The 26,728-nt window shown below is 44.1% G+C and overlaps 1 protein-coding gene across 1 annotated transcript; it reads left to right on the top strand.

The window, feature by feature from the left end:
• Positions 1-25,982, top strand: LOC119053192 (zinc finger protein 551-like). Its single transcript, XM_053672059.1, is given in 4 exon segments — positions 1-81; positions 1,396-1,519; positions 5,066-6,554; positions 22,889-25,982. Coding segments are annotated over 3 exon segments (2,289 nt in total). The 5' UTR covers positions 1-81; positions 1,396-1,398; the 3' UTR covers positions 23,568-25,982.
• Positions 25,983-26,728: the final 746 nt, after the last annotated feature.

The following is a 26,728-nucleotide window of genomic DNA, read 5'->3' on the forward strand; positions in this document are numbered from 1 at the left end:
GGGACCGAGGCCTGGGAGCCTCGCAGCCTCCGCTCAGCCCAGAGTCTGCAGGTCGTAGCCGCGCTGAAGCGCCCTGCTGAGGTGAGTGAGCAGCCCCCTGATCCTCCCCCCTCAGCTCACTGAGCCCTGCAGCCCGGGGGCCGGTGTCCGGGACTGAGAAGCATTCGCGGGGTCACGCACGGTGTGACTGGGTGGAGAGGGTGATGCACTGAGGGGCCACTGTGTCCCTACGCTGTTTTGTGTCTAAAGGCGACAGAGAAGCTGAAGCGAAGTAGTGCGGAAGAAATTTACCTTTCATTCTCCAGAAGTGGAGGCTCTGGAGAGTTGTGAACAAAAGAGGTATCAGGGCCCCTAGGTAGTACCTGATCCTGTTTGAATTTACCATGTATTCTCTGGACCCCATATGCGGACTGTAGATCACAGTGATGGTGATGACTGTGGTAAAGGGCAGGAGGAGGCTGGGGCTGTGGTGGTACAGGTGAGAGAGAGAGGTGTGGGAGGAAGGTTAAGATACACTTGCAGGGGGAGTGCGAATTTATGGCCCCAGGGCCCTGGCTTTGATCTAAGAATGAGTTAAGGGTCAGCCCATGTCTGGCGATGTCTGGAAGAAACAGTGTAGGGAACATCAGGAGAACTGCCTGAAAAGAGAGGTTGTAATTCTACAGGGTGAATCCAGAGATTAGAATCCATTTGTCTGCCCACCTATTTTTGTAGACAGGGCTGATTCAATGACCATTAGGACTTACATGAAATAGCGGCAGTCAGTGCCACCCAGGATTCAAAACCTCCATTGCCCTGGGGAAGGGAGAAGGGTAAGCAAAGGATGGATTATAGGGGTGGGGAAATTAGAATCCTGGGAAAGAAGCTGATCTGGGAACAAACAGTCCTTGTCATGTCAGAGCTGCGCTACCTTTGAAGTTGTGTTCTTGGGAATGTAGCTGTGTGAGGTTCAAAGAATTATGTACACAGGGTTACATAAACTAATGCCTCAGTGTCCTGGGATTGGGATCATAATGGTGAAGGTGATGCCATCTTTTTTTCTCTTGGACAATCTGGAAGACCAGTGGGGTATTGTCTGACGAGACTAATGTCAAATCACTCACACCATCTATATGGCCAACTTCAATCCCTAACCATTGTATGTGATACCCACTGCATTGTTAAGAGGCAGTGTGATCTACATGCCAGGCCCATATTCACCTATCAGCCTATTGTTGTGGGAAGACACAGTATCAATAGGAATATAGAAAGAATGACACTGATGGCACCAAGGCCTGGTATCTTGTCCGATGTGGGGACACGAGTGAGCAGATGGATGTGGAGGGTGGTGTGTAGGACCAACTTGGAATCCTGGGAGAGAACTGATCATGGAATGAACTCTCCTCATTCAAACAGGATATGAAGTTTGAGGATGTGGCTATTGCCTTCTCCCAGGAGGAGTGGGGGCTCCTTGATGAGGCTCAGAGACTTCTGTACTGCGATGTGATGTGGGAAATCTTCGCCCTTATAACATCTGTTGGTAAGACCTTGACATCTCTCCTCATTTCCTGGGATGATGTCCCGCCTCTCCTATTTTCTCCAGAGGTAGCATTGTCTTTCCCATAGCCAGACCATGGGCTCTGCTAACTTCTACCACTCTTGTCAACTGTGCTGTGGCTGCCAGTGCTGAGCTATGCGGAGTGTCCTGAGCTATGAAGTGCTGGACTAGCCCTACACCTGTTTTCTCAAAAATTTCTCGGAAGCCCTGACAGTGTGGCTTAGTGGGTTGGGCATTGTCCTGCAAACCAAAGGGTCACTGGTTTGATTGCAGATCAGGGCAAATGCCTGGGTTGCAAGGCAGGTCCCTGGGTGGAGTCATGTGAGAGCCAGACAATCCGTGTTTCTCTCACACATCCATGCTTGGTCTTTTTCCCTCCCTTCTCCTTGCTGTAAAATAAATAAATAAATAAATAAATAAATCTTTTTTTCTTTCTTTCTTTTTTTTTTTTTAAGTGTAGGGAAGACTCTGGGAGTCTGAAATCTTGCAGACATCTTAATGGATCCCACCTTGCTTGCCCCCTTCCTGACAAGGTGACTGTGTCCTGATCCATAGCCTCCAGTTCCGCCCCTTCATCTAGCTCATGGTTCTTTGTGACTGCCTGTGCCTGGTCATTGTCGTTACTTGAATGAACTCTTAGCTGTTCCTGTAAGATTCTTCTTCACAGGATGTTTGTCATCTTGTTTTTCCTGAATACTACTGTATGTGATCCAATGGTTGTTTCTCACCACTGTTTTCTTTCATTAATACTCGAATTATTCAAGTTCTTTTTTTTGAGGTTTTTAAAAATATATTTTATTGATTATGCTATTACAGTTGTCCCATTCCCCCCCTTCACTCCCTTCCACCCTGCACTCCCCCTCCCACCCGCATTCCCCCACTTTATTTTATGTCCATAGGTCATACATATAAGTTGTTTGGCTTCTATATTCCCCATACTATTCTTGCCCTCCCCCTGTCTATTTTCTACCTACCATCTATGCTACTTATTCTCTGTACCTTACCCCCTTTCTCCCCCTCCCACTACTCTGTTGCTAACCCTCCATGTGATCTCCATTTCTGTGGTTCTGTTCCTGTTCTAGTTGTTTGCTTAGTATGTTTTTGGTTTTGTTTTAGGTGTGGTTGTTAATAATTGTGAGTTTGCTGTCATTTTACTGTTCATATTTTTTATCTTCTTTTTCTTAGATAAGTCCCTTTAACATGTCATATAATAAGGGCTTGGTGATGATGAACTCCTTGAACTTGATCTTATCTGAGAAACACTTTATCTGCCCTTCCATTCTAAATGAAAGTTTTGCTGCATAGAGCAATCTTGGTTGTAGGTCCTTGCCTTTCATGACTTGGAATACTTCTTTCCAGCCCCTTCTTGCCTATAAGGTCTCTTTTGAGAAATCAGCTGATAGTCTGATGGGAACTCCTTTGTAGGTAACTGCCTCCTTTTTTCTTGCTGCTTCTAGGATTCTCTCCTTTTATTCAATCTTGGCTAATGTAATTATGATGTGCCTTGGTGTGTTCCTCCTTGGGTTCAACTTCTTTGAGATTCTCTGAGCTTCCTGGACTTCTTGGAAGTCTATTTCCTTTGCCAGATTGGGGAAGTTCTCCTTCATTATTTGTTCAAATAAGTTTTCCACTTGTTGCTCTTTCTCTTCCCCTTCTGGTACCCCTATAATTCAGATGTTGGAATGTTTAGAGGTGTCCTGGAGGTTCCTAAGCCTCTCCTCATTTTTTTGAATTCTTGTTTCTTTATTCTTTTCTGATTGGATGTTTCTTTCTTCCTTTCAGTCCACACGGTTGATTTGAGTCCCAGTTTCCTTCCCATCACTATTGATTCCCTGTACATTTTTCTTTATTTCACTTAGCGTAGCCTTCATTTTTTCATCTAATTTGCGACCAAATTCAACCAGTTCTGTGAGCATCCTGATTACCAGTGTTTTAAACTGTGCGTCTGATAGGTTGGCTACCTCTTCATCTCTTAGTTGTATTTTTTTCTGGAGCTTTGATCTGTTCTTTTGTTTGGACCATTTTTTTGTCTTGACGATCCTGTTATGTATTTGAGATGGAGCCTTAGGTGTTCACCTGGGTGGGGCAACCTACATTGCTGGGTTGTGATGCTGTATGTGGGTCAGGAGTCTGAGAGGGAACAGTGGTGCTTGCTCTGCTCTCTGCTGGATTTCAGTCACTTCCCCTGCTTCCCACAACCAAAGTGGGCCTTTCTGGTGCTGATTTCCTGGTGGGTTGGCTTGTGTACATTCCAGGACCCTGTGGGTCTCTCCAACGAACTCTCCTGTGAGGCTAGGAGTTTCTCCCGGCTCTTCAACCCCCACAGGTGTTTTCAACCTGTGATTTGAGGCTTTATTTCCCCTGCACTGGGACCCTCTGTTGTGTGGTCCAACCCCCCCCCCCCCCCCCGAGTTTGGCCTGGTTTATCTGTGCACGAATGTGGGACTGCCCAGTCTATTGGCTGCCTTGCTCGCAGTGCCCCGTTCCACAATCCCCTGCCTTGCTGGGTCCGCCAGATGCTGCCTTGCCACGAGCCCTGTCCATCCCGGCTGCCTCCATCCCAACTGCCTGTCTCCACCCCTCCTACTGGTCTCAATGAAAGTGTCTTCTTTAACTTCTTGGTTGTCAGACTTCCATACAGTTCAATTTTCTGTCAGTTCTGGTTGTTTTTTGTTTTAAAATTGTTGTTGTTTTTCTTTCGGTTGTGTGAGGAGGCACAGTGTGTCTACCTATGCCTCCATCTTGGCCGGAAGTGAATTACTCAAGTTCTGAGTAGTTTTTACAATAAGATGTGGGGAGAACCTGTGTTTTCTCACAAGGTGGATATTCAAAATTGTCTCAGAAGATACCTGGCCCTGGTAAATGTCAACTGTGGAGAGGGCATGAAAAAAGTACTGTGTTCAGATCATACCAGAACCCTGCCTTGTGTCCAGTAGTGTTTTAGTACACGTGCCACTGGCCACAACTTATTTTTTTCTTTTCTTTCTCATCTGTAACACTTTGCTGTCTTGTCATTTTATCTGTGATTTCCTAGCACTGAGCTACCTTAACATTTGTGGCCTCCGTGCATCACCTATTCTTCACGGCTCCCTCTGCAGTATTCTACATCATTGACCTGAGCATATGTTGTTAGGTTGCATACATCCTTATGTAGTCCTTGAACACCAGCTACACATTTATTCAATTTTACTGGGTAAAAGACATAACCAGCCTTCTGCACAGCTTGCCTATGTCACCAGCAAAATACCCTGATCAATCCTGTTACCAGAAGAATGAGTTGCAGATCCAGTTTCACTTCCATGTGGCGCTTGCATCTCTGTGTTCTTTTTCTGGTGAGGTCTCCCCTGTTTTGTGGTCTTCAGAGATCCAGTACTATACAGCAGGACCTTATTCAACCTGCCTCTAGGTCCATTTCTTTCAGACAGTCCATGGAACCATTGTATTATTATGTGTGATACACCTTTGTAATAGGACTTCAATCTCCCATCAAAGTCAACATCTATTTTCTAAGCATTTATCTGCTTTCAGGTTGTTTCCATAAAATGGAAGACGATGAGGACCCTTCTGAGCAGAGTGTATCTATAGATGGAAAACCACAGGTCAGTTCTTTTAAGACAGCACTTGCAACTCAGAAAACCCATTCCTGTGAGCAGTGTGTCTCAGTCTTGAAAACTATTTTGCACCTGACTGAGTTCCAAGCAGCGTACCTTGAGCAGAAAGCATTCTTCAGTGATGTGTGTGTGAGAGGCTTCTGTTTCAGTGCCAACCTTCAGCAGCAACAGAAACCTGCCAGTGGAGAGAAGCATCTGAAAGGAAATATAGACATGGCCTCGTTTGCAACAAGGTGCAGGTACTATGTACCAAGGGCACCTTTCACCCATGTTGATATTGGGGAAGACCTCCCAGCCATCTCCGGCCTTTTCCAGTACCGGGTCACTCCTAACAGTGAAGAGCCACACAGTGGTGGTAAGAGTGGGCAGGGCTTTCACAGCAGAAAAAGTCATCCCCAGTTGAGTGAATGTGAAAAAGCTGCCAGCCACAACCACAAAATCGTTCAGTATCAGGGTATCTGCTCTGGAGAAGGTCTTTATGAGTGTAGGAGATGTGGAAAAGCATTTGGACAAATCTTTAATCTCATTCAACATAGAAGAGTTCACACTGGAGAAAAGCCGTATGAGTGCAGTGTTTGTGGAAAATGCTTTAACCGCAACTTTTTCCTTCTTCGACATCAGACTGTTCACACTGGAGAAAAGCCGTATGAATGCAGTGATTGTGGGAAGTCCTTCAGCCAAAGGTCTAACCTCATTCAACATCAGAGAGTGCATACTGGAGAAAGGCCCTATGAGTGTACTAAGTGTGGAAAGTTCTTCAGCCAAAGCTCTACCCTCATTCAACACCAGAAAATTCATACTGGAGAAAAGCCGTATGAGTGCAGTGATTGTGGGAAATCTTTTAGACTTCGCTCTCACCTTATTCAACACCGTCGAGTTCATTCTGGTGAAAGGCCTTATGACTGTGGTGAATGTGGGAAATCTTTTAGCGATACCTCTAGCCTCAGTAGACACCAGAGAATTCATACTGGCGAAAAGCCACATGAGTGTAGTGATTGTGGGAAGTTCTTCACCCAAAGATCTGCCCTCATTCAACACCAGATAATTCATACTGGAGAAAAGCCTTATGAATGTAATGAATGTGGGAAATCCTTTAGAAAACGCTGTGAGCTTATTCAACACCGTCCAGTTCATTCTGGAGAAAAGCCTTATGAGTGTGGTGAATGTGGGAAGTTTTTTAGCATTTATTCCAGCCTCTTTAGACACCAGAGAATTCACAGTGGAGAAAAGCCATATGAGTGTAGTGAATGTGGGAAATCCTTTGCACAACGCTCTTATCTTGTTCAACACTGTCGAGTACATTCTGGAGAAAAGCCTTATGAGTGTGGTAAATGTGGGAAATACTTTAGCTATACATCTAACCTCATTCAACACCAGAAAGTTCACAGTGGAGAAAATCCTTAAATGTGCTGGGAATTTTTTTTTTCTCACTTAATATAAGAACACTGGAGGAGACATTTTGAGAGCTATTTACCTGAATTTAAATGTTTTTAGTGAAACATTCATACACTGTTCCAGATTCCTCTTAGTTTTCAGGTACAAGCAAGGCTCAAAGCAGCTTTGTTGCATTTTGTAACCTGCCCAGGGCTATTACCAGATGATGTCAGTGCCAGTTTTTGTGGCTGAAGCTATTTCGCCTCTACCACCTGGCTCACCTACATATGTTGGTCAGTCACAACCCCAGTGTTCTCAGAGATGACCTCTGTTCTCCCTTTTGCTTGAGAAAATAATGAATACTCTGATCATGTGGTAAGATCCTCATTCTTTCCTGTCTGAGTAGAGAATGGCCCTGAACCATTGTGGGTCCAGCAGACCCATTTTCATTTAACAAGGACTACCTCTTCCAGGGACATTGTTGTTCTCACATGATATGTGATGAATCTTTTAGGTTCTAATTCACGAATATGGAACCTGCTCACTGTACACTACTCTGTTTATGATCTTTTTGTAAAGGCCTTTTTACTTTAGTACCTTTAATTTTTGTGTTTCGATTTCAAAGATTGTTTGAAAGCAGAATTGTGATCTGTCATCATGTGGAGGCGAACAGATTTTGTGGGGCTCCCAGACTCATTGTGCTTCAGCATAACAGCATTATGGCAGAAAATTGCTGTTTGTTCAGTATTGATTTATTTTATATTGCTTCCCAAGGCATTGAAAGAAAGACTGCTCAACTTTGTCCTAATTTGTATCCTGGTGCCCAGGTTACTGGAGAGGTCAAAGGTCACTCAGAAGAGGCTTTTGTGCCTCTGTGAGCAATAGAGTTACATTTCTTTGTTCACCATATATATATATATTATGTTATTTTTAGTAATGATGTGGACACCTCCTCCCCAGGTCCTACAAATGAGCCATGTGTCAATTATGTATGAAATTTCATGGGTTGGTGTCATTTGTTATAAGATTCTGCGTGTTAGGTGGAAACACAATTGAGACAGAAACACTGTATTAAGTTGCCTCTTCTGAAAATTCATCCACAAATATCCTAGGGACTACGGCTTATGTGATCTGTTTATACAGGCATCCTGAGCACCTCCATAACTGTTTCCCTAGCTCAGGTCATTGGCAGAGAAAATAATCTAATGGTCTGTGGTCTTCCCCTGTCCTCTCTAGGGTCCTCACTTCAAGGCTGTTGCTGTACAGGCAGGAAAACAAAGCTAGAGAGAAGGACAGGCCTGTACTCAGTCCCAACATGTGTGTCTTTGACCCCGTCAGCACTTCTGATGATTGGATGGCAATAGTCATCACTGTTTGCCAGTATTTGCTGCCACTGAGGCAAGGCTGCCACTCCTTGGACACGAGGAGAGAGGTGGTAGCGTTCACATAGTGTTGCCAATCTAATTTTCTAAGAAAAGGGGGATATCTAGGTCATTAATGGGAACCACTTTGTAAAGCTTTATGCAGGTATATGTATCATTAACATGCAACAAAGTGCACTTATCTAATTGGACTGTTCGGTGAGCTTTGCCATACTCATAAAGCTGTGAAACTGTCACACTTGAGAAAGAACTTATCTATCACCCATAAAACTAGTTGTAGTTTTGAGTACACAAAACAGAGCTTATTCTTTTTTTTTTGCCTCACCTATCCAATATACTTGCTACTTTACTTTCCTCTGAAAAAATACAGTGTGATTTGGAGAAGTACAGAATTAGTTGTCTGGAGTTGCTTTTGGAGAATGATCCGTAAGTGCCTTATCAGTGGTCAGATATTGATATAGGGATCATCTCTGGCACTTTAATCTTCATACTTCCAGCTCTGTTAACTGTGATTCAGCTTTTTATTTTTGCTTCATTTTGAAGGACAGTCATTGTTTTTTTGTAATTCCTTTGAGGATTGAAAAGTGGCCTTAACAAGTCTGTGATAGAGACTGAGTATAGTACTCCTGTTCCTTGTAATATTTTGGCTCCTGGCATGCCCCTTTGGGGTGTCCCTTCAACCTGAAGGTGCCCTGTTAATCCTCTCCTTCCCAGATGATAATGGACCCTGTATTAGTCTGCTCGGGCTGCTATAACATAGTGCTTCACACTGGGCAGCTTAAACAACAGAGATCTGTTTTCTCATATACTTGGAGGCTAGAAGTCAGGTCAAGATGTCAGTAGAGTTGGATTCTTCTGAGTCCTCTCTTCTTGGCTTGCAGATGGCCATCTTCTCTGTCCTCACATGGCCTTTTGCGTGCATTTGTCTTGGACCTAACCTCTTCTTGTAAGGACACCAGCCCACCCTGTCGATTATTTTACCTTAAAAGACCCTGTTTTCAAATACAATCTGAGGCAATGCGGTTAGGACTTCAGTATATGGATTAATGCCATGCAGTTCAGCCCATATCAGTCCCCATGCATCTTTTCATAAGGAGCTAACATTAAGGAGCTCTCTGGAGGATTATCTCATTTAACACCCCAAAATTATCCAGCAAGGGAACTGTTTATTTATGTCTGCTTCTCAAAGGAGGGGTCTGCAGCTTAGAGAGGATACTCAGCTGCAAGTGTATGAACTGGGAAAGACTTAGCGGACAACCTGTGGGTCAGCTGTTTGTTCCCTTGCATCCTCTCCCTTAGGGACACAGCAGACTCCAGCCAGAAGCCCAGATGCCTCTCCTGTGACATGGGACCATGTAGAAACTACACCCTAACATCACCCAAGGCCCCTCCCACACACATGCCGCACCTTCCGTGTAAACTCCTGCCCTCTTGTCCTCATGGAAGGCTCCACCACTGCGCTGGCATCCCACGCAGGGTCATCAGTGTCACCCCAAACACAACGCTGGCCCTCACCATTCCATACGGTGATTTGTGTTTAGATCCTGTTGGTCTTCTAATATCACTGCAGGGTGCTCGCTCCCTCCCATCAGTGCCTCAGTCCTGAGCGCCACCCAGTAATCACTGTCACTTTTGTGGACATTAAAGACATGTTGAGGCACTGAAGAAATCTCAGTCTCTCTTTTCCACCCACCCCACAATGGGTGACCTTAGCCCTGACCATGCCTCCCCACCCTTCTAGCTAAAATGCAGAGCAGTAACTGACAAAGTGAGTCCCTAAGAACCTTCCCTTTTCCCCCTAGAGAACCAGACCATCCACTCCCTAACCTGGGTGGTAGAGCAGGGTGGTCCCACTCTGCAGCCTGTTCCTCTCACACAGGACAGGACAGCATCTCACACCTGTCACACTGACCCCATGGTGTGTGAGGTGTCCGGGCTGTGCTGAGTATCAGTATCATAGAACTTTCACACAGGGTCCCCATCCAATCGGATACCTGAAATGTCTGTTTCCAGGCTGTGCTGCTGTCTACTTGCAAAATAGTCACAAGGTTTGTGTTTCCAGATATGTCAAATAGAAATGACTTATACTTGGGGAAAAAAATAGTAAAGGACCAATACAAAATAAAGACAAGAGGTTTAACTCTCTGCTGGAAATGGAAAGGAGATTTTCTTCCCTTTCCTTGTCTTAGAGCATTTGCCTTCTTCAAAACCTGTAAGCACTTTCCCATCTCTAAAGTGTGTGCCTTTGAAGGCCAGCTGAGCCTTTTGTCAGTTCAGGTTTCCAGTCCCTGTGAGGGAAGGAGGCTAACCTCGGGGGCACTTGGTCCATTTGTAAAGCTACCTCCTGTTTATGTGTTCTTCCCCTCTTGAGTGTTTTTCACTTGTTTTTATCTTAAAAACTCATAACTTGGTTATATAGAGCAGTGGTCCCCAAGCTTTTTGGCACCAAGGACCAGTTTCATAGAAGACAGGGTGGAGGGTTGGGGGTTACCAGGAGGTAAGGGGGAGCTCAGGTGAGCTTCATTTGCCCACCTTGGATGAGAGGAGGTGGGAGGGAGGCAGGAGGCAGATCTCAGGCCAGCTTCAATCCGGCAGTTCCTAACAGGGTGCAGACCAGCCGCAGCCCATGGCCCCTGATGTAGGGGAATGAAAGTTTTATTTAAAAAAAAATTTTTTTTGGCTTTGCACTTTCTTAGCAGAGTACCTGCAATGGACATTTCATTCTGGCTTAATGCTTATTCAATAGTAAAGTGTTTCCTGTCTGTACCATGAGAGAATGTCTGGGCTGGGAAAATATTTTATTTTCCCAACAGTTATCATCACACACCTGCCTGTAGAAACCAAATGTCCCACTCATCTCATCAATATCTAGTGTACCGGAAACGTGGGCAAAGGTGATCACTTAAACAATACCAGACAATGAGCTTCATCTGAGAAGTGGCTAATTCTCATGTGCAAATGTATCATCAATTTCAGCAAATAATTAGAATGGTATATTGGAACAGTAGGATAAGAGACTTTTGAGACAGCTATTCAACCTCTCAGGTACTCAATGGATCCTGAGAGCAATAAGTCTGGCTTAAGAAACTCATTTCTAAGATGAGAAAATTAGCCATCAGTAATATTTTAAAATATTTTTTATTTTGTGCGAAAGTTACTGGCATTGTGAAATAGCCTTTACATTTGAAAAAACAGACTTTGAAGAGGTTACGCATTTTTTATAATACATATACATGTCTACAAACATTTTCATAGTACTACTATATTTAGAACATATTTTATAACTTCCAGATGATATTTTTCATTTATTTTCTCCCCCTCTAAGCTGTTAAGTTTTAGAAGGGCAGGGAGCCCTGACCAGTGAGGCTTAGTTGGTTGAGCATCACCTCGCACCATGAAAGATCACCAGTCCCATTCCCGGTCAGGGCACATGGCTGGGTTGCAGATTTGGTCTCAGGTCAGGACACATATGAGAGGCAACTGATTGATATTTCTGTCTCACATCAGTGTTTCTTTTCCTTTCTCTCTCCCTTCCCCGCTCCCCAAAAATAAGTAAAAACTTGAAAAAAAAATAGAGGAGAGTAAGGAATTTTTATTTTGTTCACCAAAGCATCTCAGGTGCCTAAACATCTCAAGTGGCTGAAACATTTTAAGTCACTGATAAATACCTGTTGAATAAATGAAAGTGTGACGCTTGTATTGTTTACTTTTTAAAATCCAGGAATGTGTCCTATGTGAGAAAACACTGAACTCCAATGCCAGGTCACATACTCTACCTGCTACCCAGTTCTGTGTCCGACCCCCTTTATTTTAGTGCAGCCACAGGCACCAAAACCCATGGGGAGGGGAGGTGGGAACCTGGGGACAGACCTTATTCCATAAAAGGGAACTGTTTATGTAAATGATGTAATAATTTCTTTAATCCACTGGAAATGTCAATAGCTAAGCAGGATATAAACATGACTGGTGACTGAAAGTTGCAGAATCCTCTTATATGAACAGATACCATAAAAGTCCAATGTTTTCCATCCACATGTTCCAAAGATGGGGAGCATGGGAGTTGAAGGAGCTTATTTGCCCAACCAGTTTGAAAAGGCAGTTTGGAAAAAAAGAAAAGATTCTATGCACCACCGAGGCAAAAGCACATGTGCTGGTTATTCGCAGTCCATTTGTGAGCTGCTGTCCATCAGGAACTGGGGCTCAGTCCTACTGAGAAACTGGAAGGCACCCTGTAGATATAGCTTGAGTTATGGAAGCGGGCAATCTATAGGGTAAATTGTGACATTTCTCTGCTTTCCTCATATCTATAGAAGGAAGGCCTATTGGGCTGTGGACAAGGCTCCAGTGGGTGTAGAAGCTCATTTATCCATCCTTTTTCCTGGACTGTCACCAAGTGGTGTGTTATAGTGGACATTCTTGCCTATGCTTCCTGGTACATATCAGGGAGAGCTGCTTTTGTAATGTCCTTTATGGGGTGGCAGACAAACATTTTTAAAGTGGTTTTAGTAATTATTGAATCATCACAAGATCCTTCGTGTCCATGTCTTCTGGAACACTCAACATTGTGATTGGTCCAACTTTGATACCAAGATCCCAGCTAACATTTATTGGATTAAACTGGTAAGATAAAAGAGTAAAACACACACAGACACACACAATTTCTTTCTCCACCCCCTGCTTAGCCGATATGGATGGATTTTGCAGGTTAAATGAATGGTTGACAGTTCTCCCTGATGCACCACCTACATGTTAGACTCTACTTGGCCTAATAAAAGGATGGAAGTCACATGTAGACAAGATGCTCATTAGATGTCCATCCAGTGCTGGATATGCATTTGTATCCAGAAATTGTAACTAAGGTAGGTTTGGCTGCCTGCTGAAACAAGAGCCAAACTTGGGAGACAGGTGCTGGTGCAAAAAGAAAGTTTATTCAGGTGTCATGACCTGGGAGAAGGGTGAAATCCTGTCTCAAAGACAATCTCCTCTTCCTGCTCAAGCCCACATTTCTTATTGGGATGGGACTCTGGCCCTGTCCATTCATCTTTCTAGTTTTTGGCATGCTTGGGCCTTCCAATGCTGGACATGGTGCCTTCACATCCCAGTGAGCTGTCTCCTGAAACCTCCCTTCAGAGTTGGCATTATCGTGTCTTCTGGGACTTGTAGTCCAGGTCTAGTGTCTAGTCCTGTGTAGCCTTCTCAGTAATGTAGTTGGCGGTACATTCTGCACAGAGGCACTATGGCGCCCACGGAAGTTGGTGTCCAAGGTGTCTGTGTCTGAAGTTTGAGTGTGAATCCCAGACTAGCTGTTTTTTAGCATTTCTGTCATAACACTGAAGAGAGAGGGCTTCTGTGCAGGGTAAAACCAAGTAGATCAGTGGATTTATCTTTGCAATGTTGCCATCTGTTTATTCTAAGTGGAGCTGGCCTACCCCTTACAGAAGTGAATCCATGTTTTTCTAAGATACTTGTATTTGAAAAATAAATCTAGTAAAATATTTTAATGATTATATGCAGGAGAGTTGTGTCTCACAATGTAAATGCAACCTGCCTCAGGGTTGCACTCTAGCATGTAACCCTGTTTACACTCACCATAGCCCTGGTCACCACAGAGATATTTTTAAATTATATTTGATTGATTATGCTATTACAGTTGTCCTCATTTTCCCTTTTTGCTCCCATCTACCCAGCATCGCCCACTCCCTCAGGCAATCCTTCCTCAGTTGTTCATGCTTATGGATCATGCATATAAGTTCTTTGGCTACTCCATTTCCTACACTGTACTTTACACCCTCATGGCTATTCTGTAATTACCTATTTCTACTTCTTTTAAAATAATATTTTATCTATTTATTTTTAGAAAGGGGGGAAAGAAGGAGAAAGAGAGGGAGAGAAACATCAATGTATGGTTGCCTCTTGTGTGCTCCCTACTGGGGACCTGGCCTGCAATCCAAGGGTGACTGGGAATAGAACCAGTGACCCTTTGGTGTGCAGGCTGGTGCTCAATCCACTGAGCCACACCAGCCAGGGCTCTACTTCTTAATCCTCTCACCTCTTCACCCATTCCTCCATACACCCCTCCCATCTGGCCACCATCAAAATACTTTCCATATCTATGATTCTATCTCTGTTCTTCTTTGCTTAGTTTGTTTATTAGATCAATTATTGATCATTTGTATTTTTTGTCATTTTATTAGTTTTTGCAGTCAGAAGTTTCAGAGACTTCTCTTCCTGGCGCTGGAACCCTCAGCTGAGTGAACTAGTGTGAGGCTCCTTGCTCCAGAGATACTCCTCCCAAATTTTTATCCGCCATGTGTTGGTGAGGGACCAGCCAGTTCCATGTTTGTGTTTGTACTTCCAGTCTGGATGGATTTAGTTTCTTTCATTTCATAGTTGTCAGACAACCATTCAATTAAATTTCTGATGGTTCTGAATGATGGTTGTTGTATATTTTAGTTGTAATTCTGATGTGGTTGTATGAAGACACAAGCCATGTCTGTCTATGCTGCCATCTTGACCAGAAGTCCCACCATAGCGATTGTATGTATTCCTTTGACATCCCTGTTGTTCCCTCACTTCATGACCAGCTGGAACCAGTGTCCTTTCATCTCAGTTCTTTCAAGGTTGTCCCATGTAAAGTCATCCCAAAACTCTTTGGTGTCTTCACTATTTGTTGTCCTCAGAACCTTTATTTTGTACTCTTCAGAATCTTTGCATGATTTCCCCTTTATACTGTCTTTTAGTGGGTTCTACATCAGCAAAATAAGTAAATAAAGTCTCAACATTAAAAGATAGATAGTAGAGTCAAGTAGTGTCACTCTGAAAGTCCCCTGTTAATCAGCTGACAAGATTTAAGGATCTTCATGATTTTTCCCACATTAAAAAAAGATTTTATATTATTTATTTTTATAGAAGGTAAATTTGTACTCCTATTTGTACTTTTTAAAAAATATATTTATTTTTAGAAAGGAAGAAGGAAAGAGAAAGAGTGGGAGAGAAACATCAATGTGTGGTTGCCTCTCATGAACTCTTTACTGGGGACCTGGCCTGCAACCCAGGCGCGTGCCCTGACTGGAAATTGAACTGGAGACCTTTTGGTGCACAGGCCAGTACTCAATCCACTGAGCCATACAAGCCAGGGCTTTTCCTACATTTTTTAGAATGTGCAGCATGGGACTTTGACTAGCATCTGAAGAAAGGGAAGTTTTGTGAGACTGAGTCAGTTGCTGACTCCAGGTAGTGTTAGAATAGGATCGAATAGTAGGACACCCAGTAGATTCTGGAGTGTTGTCAGAAAGCACCCAAGTAACCACTGGAGGAGTCACCAGACACAATGGCCAATTGTTCTATTTATGTTGTGTCCTGTAACCTCCTCTTGATTGACTGAAAAGAGCTACTTAGTTAATGGAAGTTCCAAGGTAAATGGATGGCCTCCCTTTGGGAAGGTGGCCACTCTGATTGAAGACAGACAAATCGATCAAATAAATCAGTACAGTAGGTGAATTCTATGCTCTTTGCCTCTTTCCCTGAGTTTTTAGCAACTCATGGGCAGAATATGTGTGTTCATATCCTAACCCCCAATGTGACTGTGTGGAAAGAGGGCCTCTAAAGTAAACTTTAAGGTCATAAGGCTGGGACACAGATATGACAGCATTTCTGTCCTTATAGGAAATGACACCACAAAGCACTCAAGTGCTTTCTTCCTGCACCCCCTTCTGTCTCTGTTTCTGCCGTGTATGCATTTAGCCTGACAGCAGCCATAGTAGCCCTATCTATTGTAGTCATATCATTTGAATTAAAGCAATTTCTTTAAATGGACATTTAAAGATTAACAGAAAGAATTAAACATGCCCCCTCCCATCTTTAAAATATTTTTTTCAGTATCATCTTCCCTATGAGTCTTACTGTGAATATCCTTTAATATTACAACACTTTCTTGAGCACTAAACTTTTCATCATATGGACTCTACTTTCTTCCATTTTCTGCAGAACATAACACCCTCAGAAAACAAAAGAATCTGGTAATTTACTTTTATTTGATGCTCTCATTCCTGCCCCTAGAAGCTAGGTTCCATGTTAACATACTGATGGTTCAGTGTAGCTGCTGAAGTGCCCAAAAGACTTAAGAACCTCAGTAGTTATCTGGAAGAACACTTACTGAATGACATCATAGATATCTGTTCATCTGAACCAGATATCTCGCCTCTTTTACCTCTTTCTTTTTCTATCTCGTGCTGCTTTGCCTTCAATTCCAGTACCTTCAGTGAACTCAGGAATGGAACCATGTTTTGAGAAAAACTTTCAAAGTGATTGATAATTCCAGATAAGGAAGTGTTCAGTTTCATTCTCTCACTTATTAGATCTCATTTTTTTTTCTGTCCTGCTCCATGTTCCCTGAGATTTCTTAAAATTTAAATTTAGTCAGGGCTGGTGTGGCTCAGGGGATTGAGTGCTGGCCTGTGAACCAACCAAAGGCTTGCTGGTTAAATTCCCAGTCAGGGCACATGCCTGGGTTGCTGGCTGGGTCTCCAGTTGGAGGCATGCAAGAGGCAACCACACATTGATATTTCTCTCTCTTTCTCCCTCCCTTCCCATCTTTCTAAAATTAAATAAAATCTTCAAAATTTTAAAAAATTTATATTTAAGTATATACAGTATACAATATTATATTAGTTTCAGGTATATAATATGGTGATTTGATACTTAGAAATATTTTAAACTCTTTCACAGGTAAGTTTTTCCCCAGCTATCTCTACAGTTTTCAATACAAAACTTTGTAATTCAATATTAATGGCTTTCAGTAATTTGTACAACCTGCAAATATTTTTCAAAGATCATCTCAACTTCCTATGCAGATCTTGTCACTGAAATTACTGGTCACTTGATAATTATTCTACACCAAGAAGACGGCATTATGGCATCTCAAACCTTTATCTCAGGTTCAGATGCCCCTTTCCACACATGCACAGGTGTTGCCCTGGTACCTGCTGTCTTGACTGCAAATGTCATTTGGTAAGTGTTTATTTTTTTAGATGAGTGCCAGATTCATTGACTTGCATCACTGAAATCTAGTAAAATAAAGACAAATAGGAATTTCTCTCTCAGATAATGTTTTCTGGGATTGGAACACAAATACATTGCATATATAGTGATGAATGATGCTTCCCGAGAACATCTGATATCCCACCCCTTTGCCCACCTGCTTTAGGGCTGCCTGACACCTCTCTCCTCACAGCTTCTGTGAAATCTTTTCATTTTCTCTGACTAAAGATACTGAACCTCACGTCATTTACTCTAAACTCTTACACATTGCAGACATGTACCCAGAAATTAGATGCTGCTGCTGAGCTCCCAGCCCTGAGGAATTGTCTGGTGTCTGAGCACAGGGTCTGACACACACATTTGGATTTGATGTATTTAGTTGTGAACCTGTTGTGCTGCTGTCCGTAATGATCCAGCTCTAAAATATCTGTCATCAGAAGTGTTGGCACTCTTCTTCCCGAGAGCACACCTGTGCCTTTCTCATCCTCTTCTTTCCTCTCAAGGAGTACATCTCATAAACTCTAAGGGACCCCAAGAGACTTGCAACCAGAAGAGCAGTGGGCAGCAGCTGTTCATCCCAGGCTAATCCTGTCTCCAAGGCCCCTTTTCTCTGATTTCTCAGTGAGTTTACAGCAACCCTGCCTTGTCTCACTTCTGTTATTGTGACTTCTACTTCTCGGTGAGTCAGACCAGGCATGCCTAGGCACTCTTCTGTTGCTTCTTTTGTCCTAAGCCCTTGTTTCACTGTCCTCAGCTTTAATAAACATACTTGTATAATCCTATATGGTTTTTAAAATGTGATAAGTGAATATTTGTTAAAACACTGAATAAACAGGACACTTCGAAAATCTCTCTTTTATGTTTTCTCTCGTAGCTAATCTAAAGATACTCTTTTAAAAAATCTATTTTTATTTATTTATTTTTAGAGAGGGGTAGGGAAGGAGAAAGGAAGAGAAACATCAATGTGTGGTTGCCTCCCATGCCCACCCACCCCCACTGCGGACCCAGCCTGTAATCCAGGATGCACTCTAGACTGGGAATCCACCCTGCAACCCCTTGGTTCACAGTTTGGTGCTCAGTCCACTGAACCACACCAGCCAGGGATAAATGTTCTCTTTAACTCTTTCCATAAGCTGGTATTGCTCAATGTGCTTGTGGGGAAAACAATCAGGTTTTGAAGATGCTATCCTCAGGGTGACCAAGGTTCCAAAAGATTCACATGCTCAACTGGATTCTAGCTCTTCTCAGACTTCCATCACTTACCACATTTCACTGGGGTCATAAATGTTTTCACCCTTCTCTGATGTTTCCCCAGACCTTTAAAGAACTACATAAACATTATCAAAAACTTTGCACAATTTCCACTTCACAACTGTTTTTCAAAAGATAATCTGAAAAAAGTTTAAAAATAGACAATCTGAATTTGCCATGCAGTACTTTCCCTTTCAAATAGGAGAAATGCTTCCCTCCCCCCCCCAAAAAAATGACTGCAATGCTTCCTTCAGGTTACATGCATGAGAGGAATAATAAAATGATGTTTATTAGCTTCCCTCTGAGTACGAATATATTTTATGTGTGAATGACTTAACGAAGTTTTATGTCCATTTGTATCGGTAGTCTCTGGGGGCATCTAAAATATTTTTAATCCTTTGAAGTGCTGAGTTTTATGGGGTTTGAAGTAATGTTTCTAAAAACCTTATTTGATGACTTGCAGACAATACTCCCCGTAGATACGCGTGCAGCTCTTCTGAGAAGTATCGAAGCCCTCCTCCCAATCTTATCAGACCCCTCACTAGCGCCACCAGGATGGGCCCGGTGTGCGTGTGTTTGGAGGAGCTACGCAGTCGGGATTTGGGTGGAGACACACTTAGCCCAGGACTTTCGAGAGCTGAGAACTACATTTCCCAGAGAACGCCGCGCCGCGCCGAAAGGCAGTTGAGTTGAGCCAATGAAGGCCCAAGGTTAGAGCGACTCCGTGCGTGCGCTGTGCAATGGGGCGGGACTTCCGGCCTGCGCTGGCGGTCATTTTGGCCACTCCGCCGTCTGTTCTGGTTTGGATGGAGGTAACTGACAGAAAAGGTACGAGGTTTGTGGTCTCCGCCGCACAAACGCAGGTCTGAGTGTCCGCGACGCCGTCCGAGTGACCGCCTCGGGACCTTTGCAGCCGCTGCTCTCGCCCTGCCCCGCCCAGAGTCCGATGGCGGCGGCCGAGCTAGGGCGCCCGGCTGAGGTGAGTGCGCGTCCCCCGCGCCCTCCCCCCACGGAGTCCTGCTGCTGGGGTGCGGGGCTCCTGTCACGTCCTGCCACCCAGGCCCCGGCGTCCCGGACCGTGAGGGGTTCGTGGGTGACACAGGGTGTGACGGGGGTTGTAGAGGGTGACGGGCTGCGGGACCTCTGTGTAAAGACGCGCAGGGGTGGCTGTGCCGGGAGGATCCAGGAACCTGGAACCCCTCCTGTGCCCACTTGGGACAGAGTGTGAGGCCGAGTCACGCCCAGACTGTCAGGTTGGGGGGTTGTACCCCCATTCTGAGGACCCGGGGAGCCATGGATAACCAAGCAGAGAAGAGGAACACGGTTTGATTTAGGCGTTTATTTCTTTTTACAGTAAGTTCTGATTTTATTTCATTAATTTTTGATTTTTATTTCTTTAATCCTCCCCCGAGGATATATTTATTGATTTTTGAAAGAAAAGAAAGAGGAAAAAAAGAAAAAAACATCAGTGTGAGAGGATCATCGACAGTTGCCTCCTGTACAGCTAGACTAGGGATCGAACCTGCAATCTACGCATGTGCCCTGATGGGGTCGAACACGCAACCTTATGGTGCACTGGACAACGCTCCAACCCACTGAACCACGAAGCCAGGGCTGATTAAGGCTTTTAAGTTTCCCAAGAGCTGCTTAGGGGAAACGGACTGGATTGCAGGTGATGAGGACAGTGAGGCACAGAGAGATAGCAATGAGGACTGAAGCACAGAGTTTAATCATTGAGCCCAAAGTCCCTTGTCCTGTAGGGTAGGCCAGAGGTTCAGGGGAGGTTTTTGCCATTTGAAACACCAATGTCCCAGCCTCTGTGGCCTGCTTCTGCCTACAGGTCCCTGTGGCTGAAGAAGCACCTAATGAATCCTATCCAGCAAAGTACAGGGTGTCCCAGAGACCCTCACTAATTCCCACCCCACCCAACTTGACTTTTAGGATTGTGGTGTTTTAGCGCTTTCTAGCTGCCATTCTCCCAGCCCTTTTGTTTGGGGTCCTGGAAGAAATCCCCTAGACTCCTCCTGAGCCCTGGCTGAGGGTTGTATGGAGGAGTTCCCTTTTCTGGCCACCAGCAGAAAGAGGCGTAGGTTTTCCTGAGGACAGGTGAGAGTAAACATGAGACAGATGCGGAGGCATAAGACCAATTGAAATAATTTGGATCTACCAGAATTTTGTAGCGAGCTTTGGCAGGATATAGGGTGTCAGTCTTGCTGGTGGGTATAGTCATGGCAAATGTGGTCATGTGTGAAGATCATGCCTGGTGTGGGTACTAGTGTGGCAGGGATGTTAATGAGGGTTAGGTGGAAAGAGGAGAGCTGTAGCAGCTGAGGGGACAAGTACAAAGCTGAAGTGGAAGGGGGTCATGGGTATTTGAAGTTCATATATGGCGTGTATAACTAGTGTGGAAATGAAGATTAAAGACAGGCAGAGAGGCCTCCAAAGCAGCATCCACAGCTACCCTGGTGTTGGGATCCACTGGAGGTCTTGATTAGTACTGGACAGTGTTTGAATTTGCCAACTTCTCTCTGGATGCCATGTGTTAAGTAACGTGGGGGTGTTTAGAGAGTTGACCATGGTGAAGGGCAGGGAGTTGGCAGTGGCTGTGGGGATGCAACTGGGGTCTGAAGATGTGAGAGAGGTATGTGTAGAGAGAGGGAATGTGAAATAATGGCCCCTGGTACTGAAAGTTTAAAGGTAATGGGTAACCCCCCAAGGCTCCTGTGCTTTGATGCATGATATGGAGGACCCCAAGGAAATTTCCTGAGAGGAATGGATGGGGCCCTGCAATATAGTCTCTGACCTTAGCTGGTGTCTGTTTGCCTATTGACCTGTAGTTGCTGAGGGCTGGTCACATTAAGGAACCCTAAGGAGCCAGGAGCACTAGTTGTATCAGGCCTTGGTATCTGGTCTAAGGTGGGGAACTTGGGAGGAGGATGGGCATGGGCATGGGCATGGGGTAGATGGGGGTGGGTGGATTGTGGGTCCTTGGGAGAGAGGCTGTGGTTTCATCTGTCCCCGTCATGACAGGACAGTGTGACTCTGGAGGATGTGGTTGTGTACTTCTCCTGGGATGAATGGGGTCTCCTCGATGAGGCTCAGAGACGCCTGTACTATGATGTGATGCTGGAGAACTTGGCACTTATATCTTCGCTGGGTAAGACTCTTAACACCCACCCCAGTGATCTGGATTAGATTTTGCTTTTCTGCTTTTTCCTAGGGGCTGTTTTATCCTTCTTACCCCAAGACCATGGACACTACCTCTTTTTCTAGTACCCTGCATAGTGCTGTTCTTCCTTGGGTTGGGTTTTTGCACTGTCCTTTTCTCTCCCCAGCAGCCCAGTCCTGCTGCCCCAAAGCCTGGCAGGAGAGGATTCTGTAACTAGTCTTAGAATCAGCCAGGTGGATCTCACCTTGCTTGCCCTTTCCTTGTCTGGGTAGTTTTCCAGATCCATGGTACCTGTCCCAGGTTTTGCTCCCTTCTGAAAGTTTTTTATGCCTTCCTGTGTCAGGAATTGCTGCCACTGACGTCGGCACTCCTTATATGCACCATGAGCTGTTCTTGTGAGAACCTCTCACAAGGTTCTCTTTTTGTAACATTTAGTTTTCTGTGGACAGTCATGTGATTAAGTTGCTGTGGGCTGGTACTGTCCACTTAACATGTCCTGTCTCCTTGGACTTGCATTGTCCAAGTCCCATGTAGTTGGTCAACTTGGGTTGGTAGTGGGAGACAGTCCTGGGTGCTTCATAGAGTGGATATCAATCCCACCTTGGAAAGATGGGCTAAATGGGGCCCGGCCCTGCTGAGGGAAGACAGGTACCCTGGGCTGTGTTCACATCCCATCAGGAACCTATTCAAACTAATATTTTGATACATTGCTGGTGACCATTTCTTTTTTCTTCCCCATTCTTGGTCTTTGGCCAGCTTGTCATTTTTACTAATTTGTAACCCCTGCCTACTCCCAACTTTCCTGCCTCTACCTGTTACCCATTCTTCTTTACTGCTGACTCTGCAGTGTTCTCCAACCTTGGTTCACATTTATAACGGGTGGTATGCACATATCCTTAATAGTCCTGGAACACCAGTGACTCCAACTCCCTCATCCTGAAACAACCTCATGTATTCATTCTTTGGTGTGTCAGACACATATATACGTATTTGTGATGTGGCTGGCACTTGTCCCCAAAGACAACATGTACTTTACTAATATTTCTCTGTTTTCAGGTTGTTTGTGTAGCCTCGAGATCGAGAAAGCACCTTCTGGACAGATTGTTTCCTTGGAAAGATTGCCACAAGTCAGGACTCCAAAGCTAGATCTGTCAATCTATACAACTCCTGTCTCTGAGATGTGTGTTCCGGTCATGGGAGATATTTTGTCCCCAGCAGAGTATCAAGGAGCACATACTGGGCAGAAATTGAACCCATATGTGTCGTGTGGGAAACAGTTTTGTTTTAGTGCAAACCTTCACCAGCATCAGGAGCACAGTGTAATGAAACCCTACAGCAAGGACATGGACATGGCCTCTGTGAAGAGCTACAGAGGCCATTCGTCAGAGAAGAATTTCACCTTCAGGGAAATTGGAGAGGACTTCTTTACTAGTGTGGGTCTTTTCCAGCACCAGGTCATTCCCAAAGCACTACTGAGTATACATAGCAGTATTGGCTGTGGGGAGGTCTTTCACAGTGGAAAAAGTCATTATATGTGTGGTGCATGTGGGAAAACTTTCCGCCGCAAACGTACACTTGTTCAGCACCAGAGAGTCCACACTGGAGAAGGACTGTATGAATGCAGTGAGTGTGGGAAAACCTTCAGCTACAAGCACTCATTTGTTCAGCACAAGACAATCCACACTGGAGAAAAGCCTTTTGAGTGCAGTGAATGTGGGAAGGCCTTCAGATTCAAATATAAACTTGTTGAGCACCAACGTATTCACACTGGAGAAAGGCCTTATGAGTGCAGTGACTGTGGGAAGGCTTTTGGATTTAAATCCAGACTTGTTCGGCATCAGAGAATTCACACTGGGGCAAAGCCTTATTCGTGTGCTGACTGTGGGAAACTCTTTAGATACAGCTCTAGCTTAGTTCAGCACCGGAGGATTCACACTGGAGAAATGCCTTATGAGTGTAGTGAATGTCGGAAATGCTTTAGACAAAACTCCAGCCTCATTCAGCACCAGAAATTTCACACTGGAGAAAGTCCTTATGAGTGCAGTGAATGTGGGAAATCTTTTAAACACAGCTCCAGCCTCATTCTACATCGGAGAATTCACACAGGAACAAGACTGTATGAATGCAATGAATGTGGGAAATCTTTTAGCCAAAACTATAGCTTCATTCAACACCATAAACTCCATACTAGAGGAAGGATTTAAGAGTGCACCCTCCAGGAGAAAGCCTTCAGCTTACAGTCCGCTCTGACCCCGCACCAGAAACTTTACCACCCAGATACGTTTCATGAATTCAATGTGAGAATTCCACAGATGACAATGAATGGTATTAGACTTGGAGGGCCTCTGTGAGGGACCATCTTCCTTGAGTTCCAAGAATGTGAGTTTTCAGCAACTGCATTTTATATTCTGACCTGCTCAGGACCCTTGCTAGAATAATGCCAATTTCTGTGGAGAAGTCATCTCACCTCTACCTCCTGGCAGGTTCCCACAGCATGTATCGGTCACCACAACGTGGTCAGAAAAGAAGGGCACAGTCTGACAACTGATGGTGGCATTTTACCTTCTTTGTGGCATTGCTGGTCTTACGTGATATTTTTGATGGACTTTCTACCCTTCCAAGACCAGCCTGGAAACTTTCTGCCTCACATTGCCCTGGACTGTGCAATAAGAAGTCTCAATTGCTTATGTAACCTTTAACCTTAAAACTTATATTTGCTGTGTGGGGTAGGTTGAAAACAGAATTGAGCTCTGCCAATGTGAAGAGGAGGACAGCTTTCTCGAGATCTTCAGAGGGGACAGTATGATATCAGAGAGTACCTCTTAGAACAGTTTTTGCCTAATCTGTTAAGATAAGAATAAATATTTGGTGTTTGTCCCCAGTTCCTGGCACAGAGGTTCTAAAACCCTTGGAATCCCCTGAGTGAGAAGAGGTGTCAATAAAGAGCTTCAGGAATGGCTCTCGCCCCCAGATTAGAAGGTTAAAACTTTCAGCCCTACCCCTCAGTGGGGTGACACTGTGGAGGTGGAGACTGAACTTAGTCACCAGTGGCCGGTGATGTATTCAACCTTGCCTACTTAATGACACCTTGATAAAAACCTCTAAATAAGAGGTGTTGTGCCCTGGCTGGTGTGGCTTAGTGGATTGAGTGCCACCCTGCAAATTTAAGGGTTGGCAGTTCAATTCCCAGTCAGGGCACATGCCTAGGGTGTAGGCCAGGTCCCTAGTAGGGGATGTATGAGGGGCAACCACACATTGATGTTTCTCTCCCTCTCTTTCTCCTTCCTCCTCTCTTAAATAAAATTTTTAAAAAGAGTTTGAGGAGCAGCTGGGTTGGTGAACACATCCAACCAAGAGAGGGGTATACCCTGACCCCACTGGGATAGAGGCTCTTGCACTTGGGGATTTTCCAAACCTCACCCTATGTGTCTCCTTCTAGCTGTTGACTGTGTCCTTTATAAGAAACTAATCATAAGTATAGGATTTTCCTGAATTCTATAATTCTAGCACATTACTGCACTTCTGTGGCAGGGGCAGGTGGTGGCTTCTGGGAATTCCAGATTTGTATTTGGCCTGGAAGAAGTGCAGGTCACCGAGGGACCCCATTTATACCTGGCACCTGACGTGGAAGTAATCTTGCGGAACTGAGACCTTTATGTGTGGGATCTGTGCTAACTCCACAATAGTGTCAGAATTGAATTGAATTAAACGGACTTGTAGGAAAATTGTGAATTGTGGGAATGACATATTTGGTGTCATGAAAAGCCACACACTACTTGGGGTGGTGAACACAATACAATATAAAGATGATGTATTACAGAATTGTATGCCTGAAACCTGTGTAATTTTATTAACCAATGTCACCCCAATAGATTGAATAAAGGAAAAAGCAAGAAAGAAAAGCCATGTACTGCACCAGGCCTTCTGGAAAAGACTGCAGGCATTTGTGATTTGCCAGGACTTTTTGTAGGCCCAAGGATCTGAGGAGGGTGCAGTTGTGACAACCTACAGTAATTTCTGTCAGTTACAGTGAGAGAAATCAATAGCGCTTGAATTGTCCAGCATGAAATTATTAAAGCCTGATTATCTAAAATGAATCAGTAATATAAAAAGTGCTTAAATCTTTGGCTCTGAAATTATTGTGAAATACCTGAATGTTAAAGCCAGTTTTTAAAAAAAATTTTGTATCAGTAATTACCATTAAACATGGGTTTAATCCCTGACTTACTGATAATGGCTCAGTGGGTTGAGCAACGTTCTGTGAACTGAAAGTTTGCAGGTTTGATTCCTGATCAGAGCACATGCCTCGGTCATAGGCCAGGACCCCCGATTAGCATGTGAAAGACAACCAATTGATGTTTCTCCCTCTCTCTAAAAATAATTTTTTTTTAAAGAAAAAACTGGGAGCCCTGGCTGGTGTGACTCAGTGGATTGATCATGGAGCTGCAAACTGAAGGGTCACCAGTTCAACATTCAGTTGGGGGGCATGCCTGGGTTTCAGGCCAGGTCCCCTGATGGGGACATGTGGGAGGCAACTGATACATGTTTCTTTCAACACATTGATGTTTCTCTCCTCTCTCCCTTCCCTCCTAACAAATAAAGAACATTTGTAAAAAACATTTATCTTTGTTCATGTTTATTTTTAACAATTTTATAATTTTTACTGAATGATTCCTGCTTTCCTCTGCCTTCCAGGCTACAATTTGGCAGGGTCTCAGGGGGAAAAAAACATATTTGGGAGGCAAAAATCTTCAGGTTACCCAGAAACAGCCCAGCCCCAAGCCAAGCATCCTTCTTCCATGCCATGCATCATAGTGTATTTGTCTCATCTTTCATCTCCACCTGATACTTTTCAGACAGCTTCACTGTGTTTGCCCCTGGCTGTTCCTACTCTTCCTGAATGAATTAAACACTAGTAATAGCTTCATTTTACAGTTTTTGTTTTTTCAGAAAGAATCTCGACTTCCTGTGCAGACATTGACAGGGACAATGACCCTGCCATTACAGGTGATATGGTAATTATTTCTCAGCAAGGAGATGAGCTCGTGGTGTCTCAAACTTTCATCTCAAGGATAAGATGCTCCCTTTGCACACATGCTCCAGGTGCGACCAGGATACCTGCTATTCCAGCAGGCAATGACATTTGGTAAGTGGAGCTTCCTTTTAAAAAGGATTTTATAGAAATGATGTTGCTTAGAAAACATCTTAAATATGTGAAAATATAATCCATTTTCTTAAGTGAGAACATGGACGTAGGCATGTACAGAAAGGATGTTTTCTGAGGGATCCTAAGAATAGAGACCTAATGTTCCTGTCCCTGGGCTGTCTGGCTTCTGTCCTCTGCCTTTTCTGTCATAGTCTACTG

The sequence above is a fragment of the Artibeus jamaicensis genome, unplaced genomic scaffold (assembly GCF_021234435.1).
Source record: "Artibeus jamaicensis isolate MK-2021 breed Jamaican fruit bat unplaced genomic scaffold, CSHL_Jam_final contig_723, whole genome shotgun sequence".
Lineage (NCBI taxonomy): Eukaryota > Metazoa > Chordata > Mammalia > Chiroptera > Phyllostomidae > Artibeus > Artibeus jamaicensis.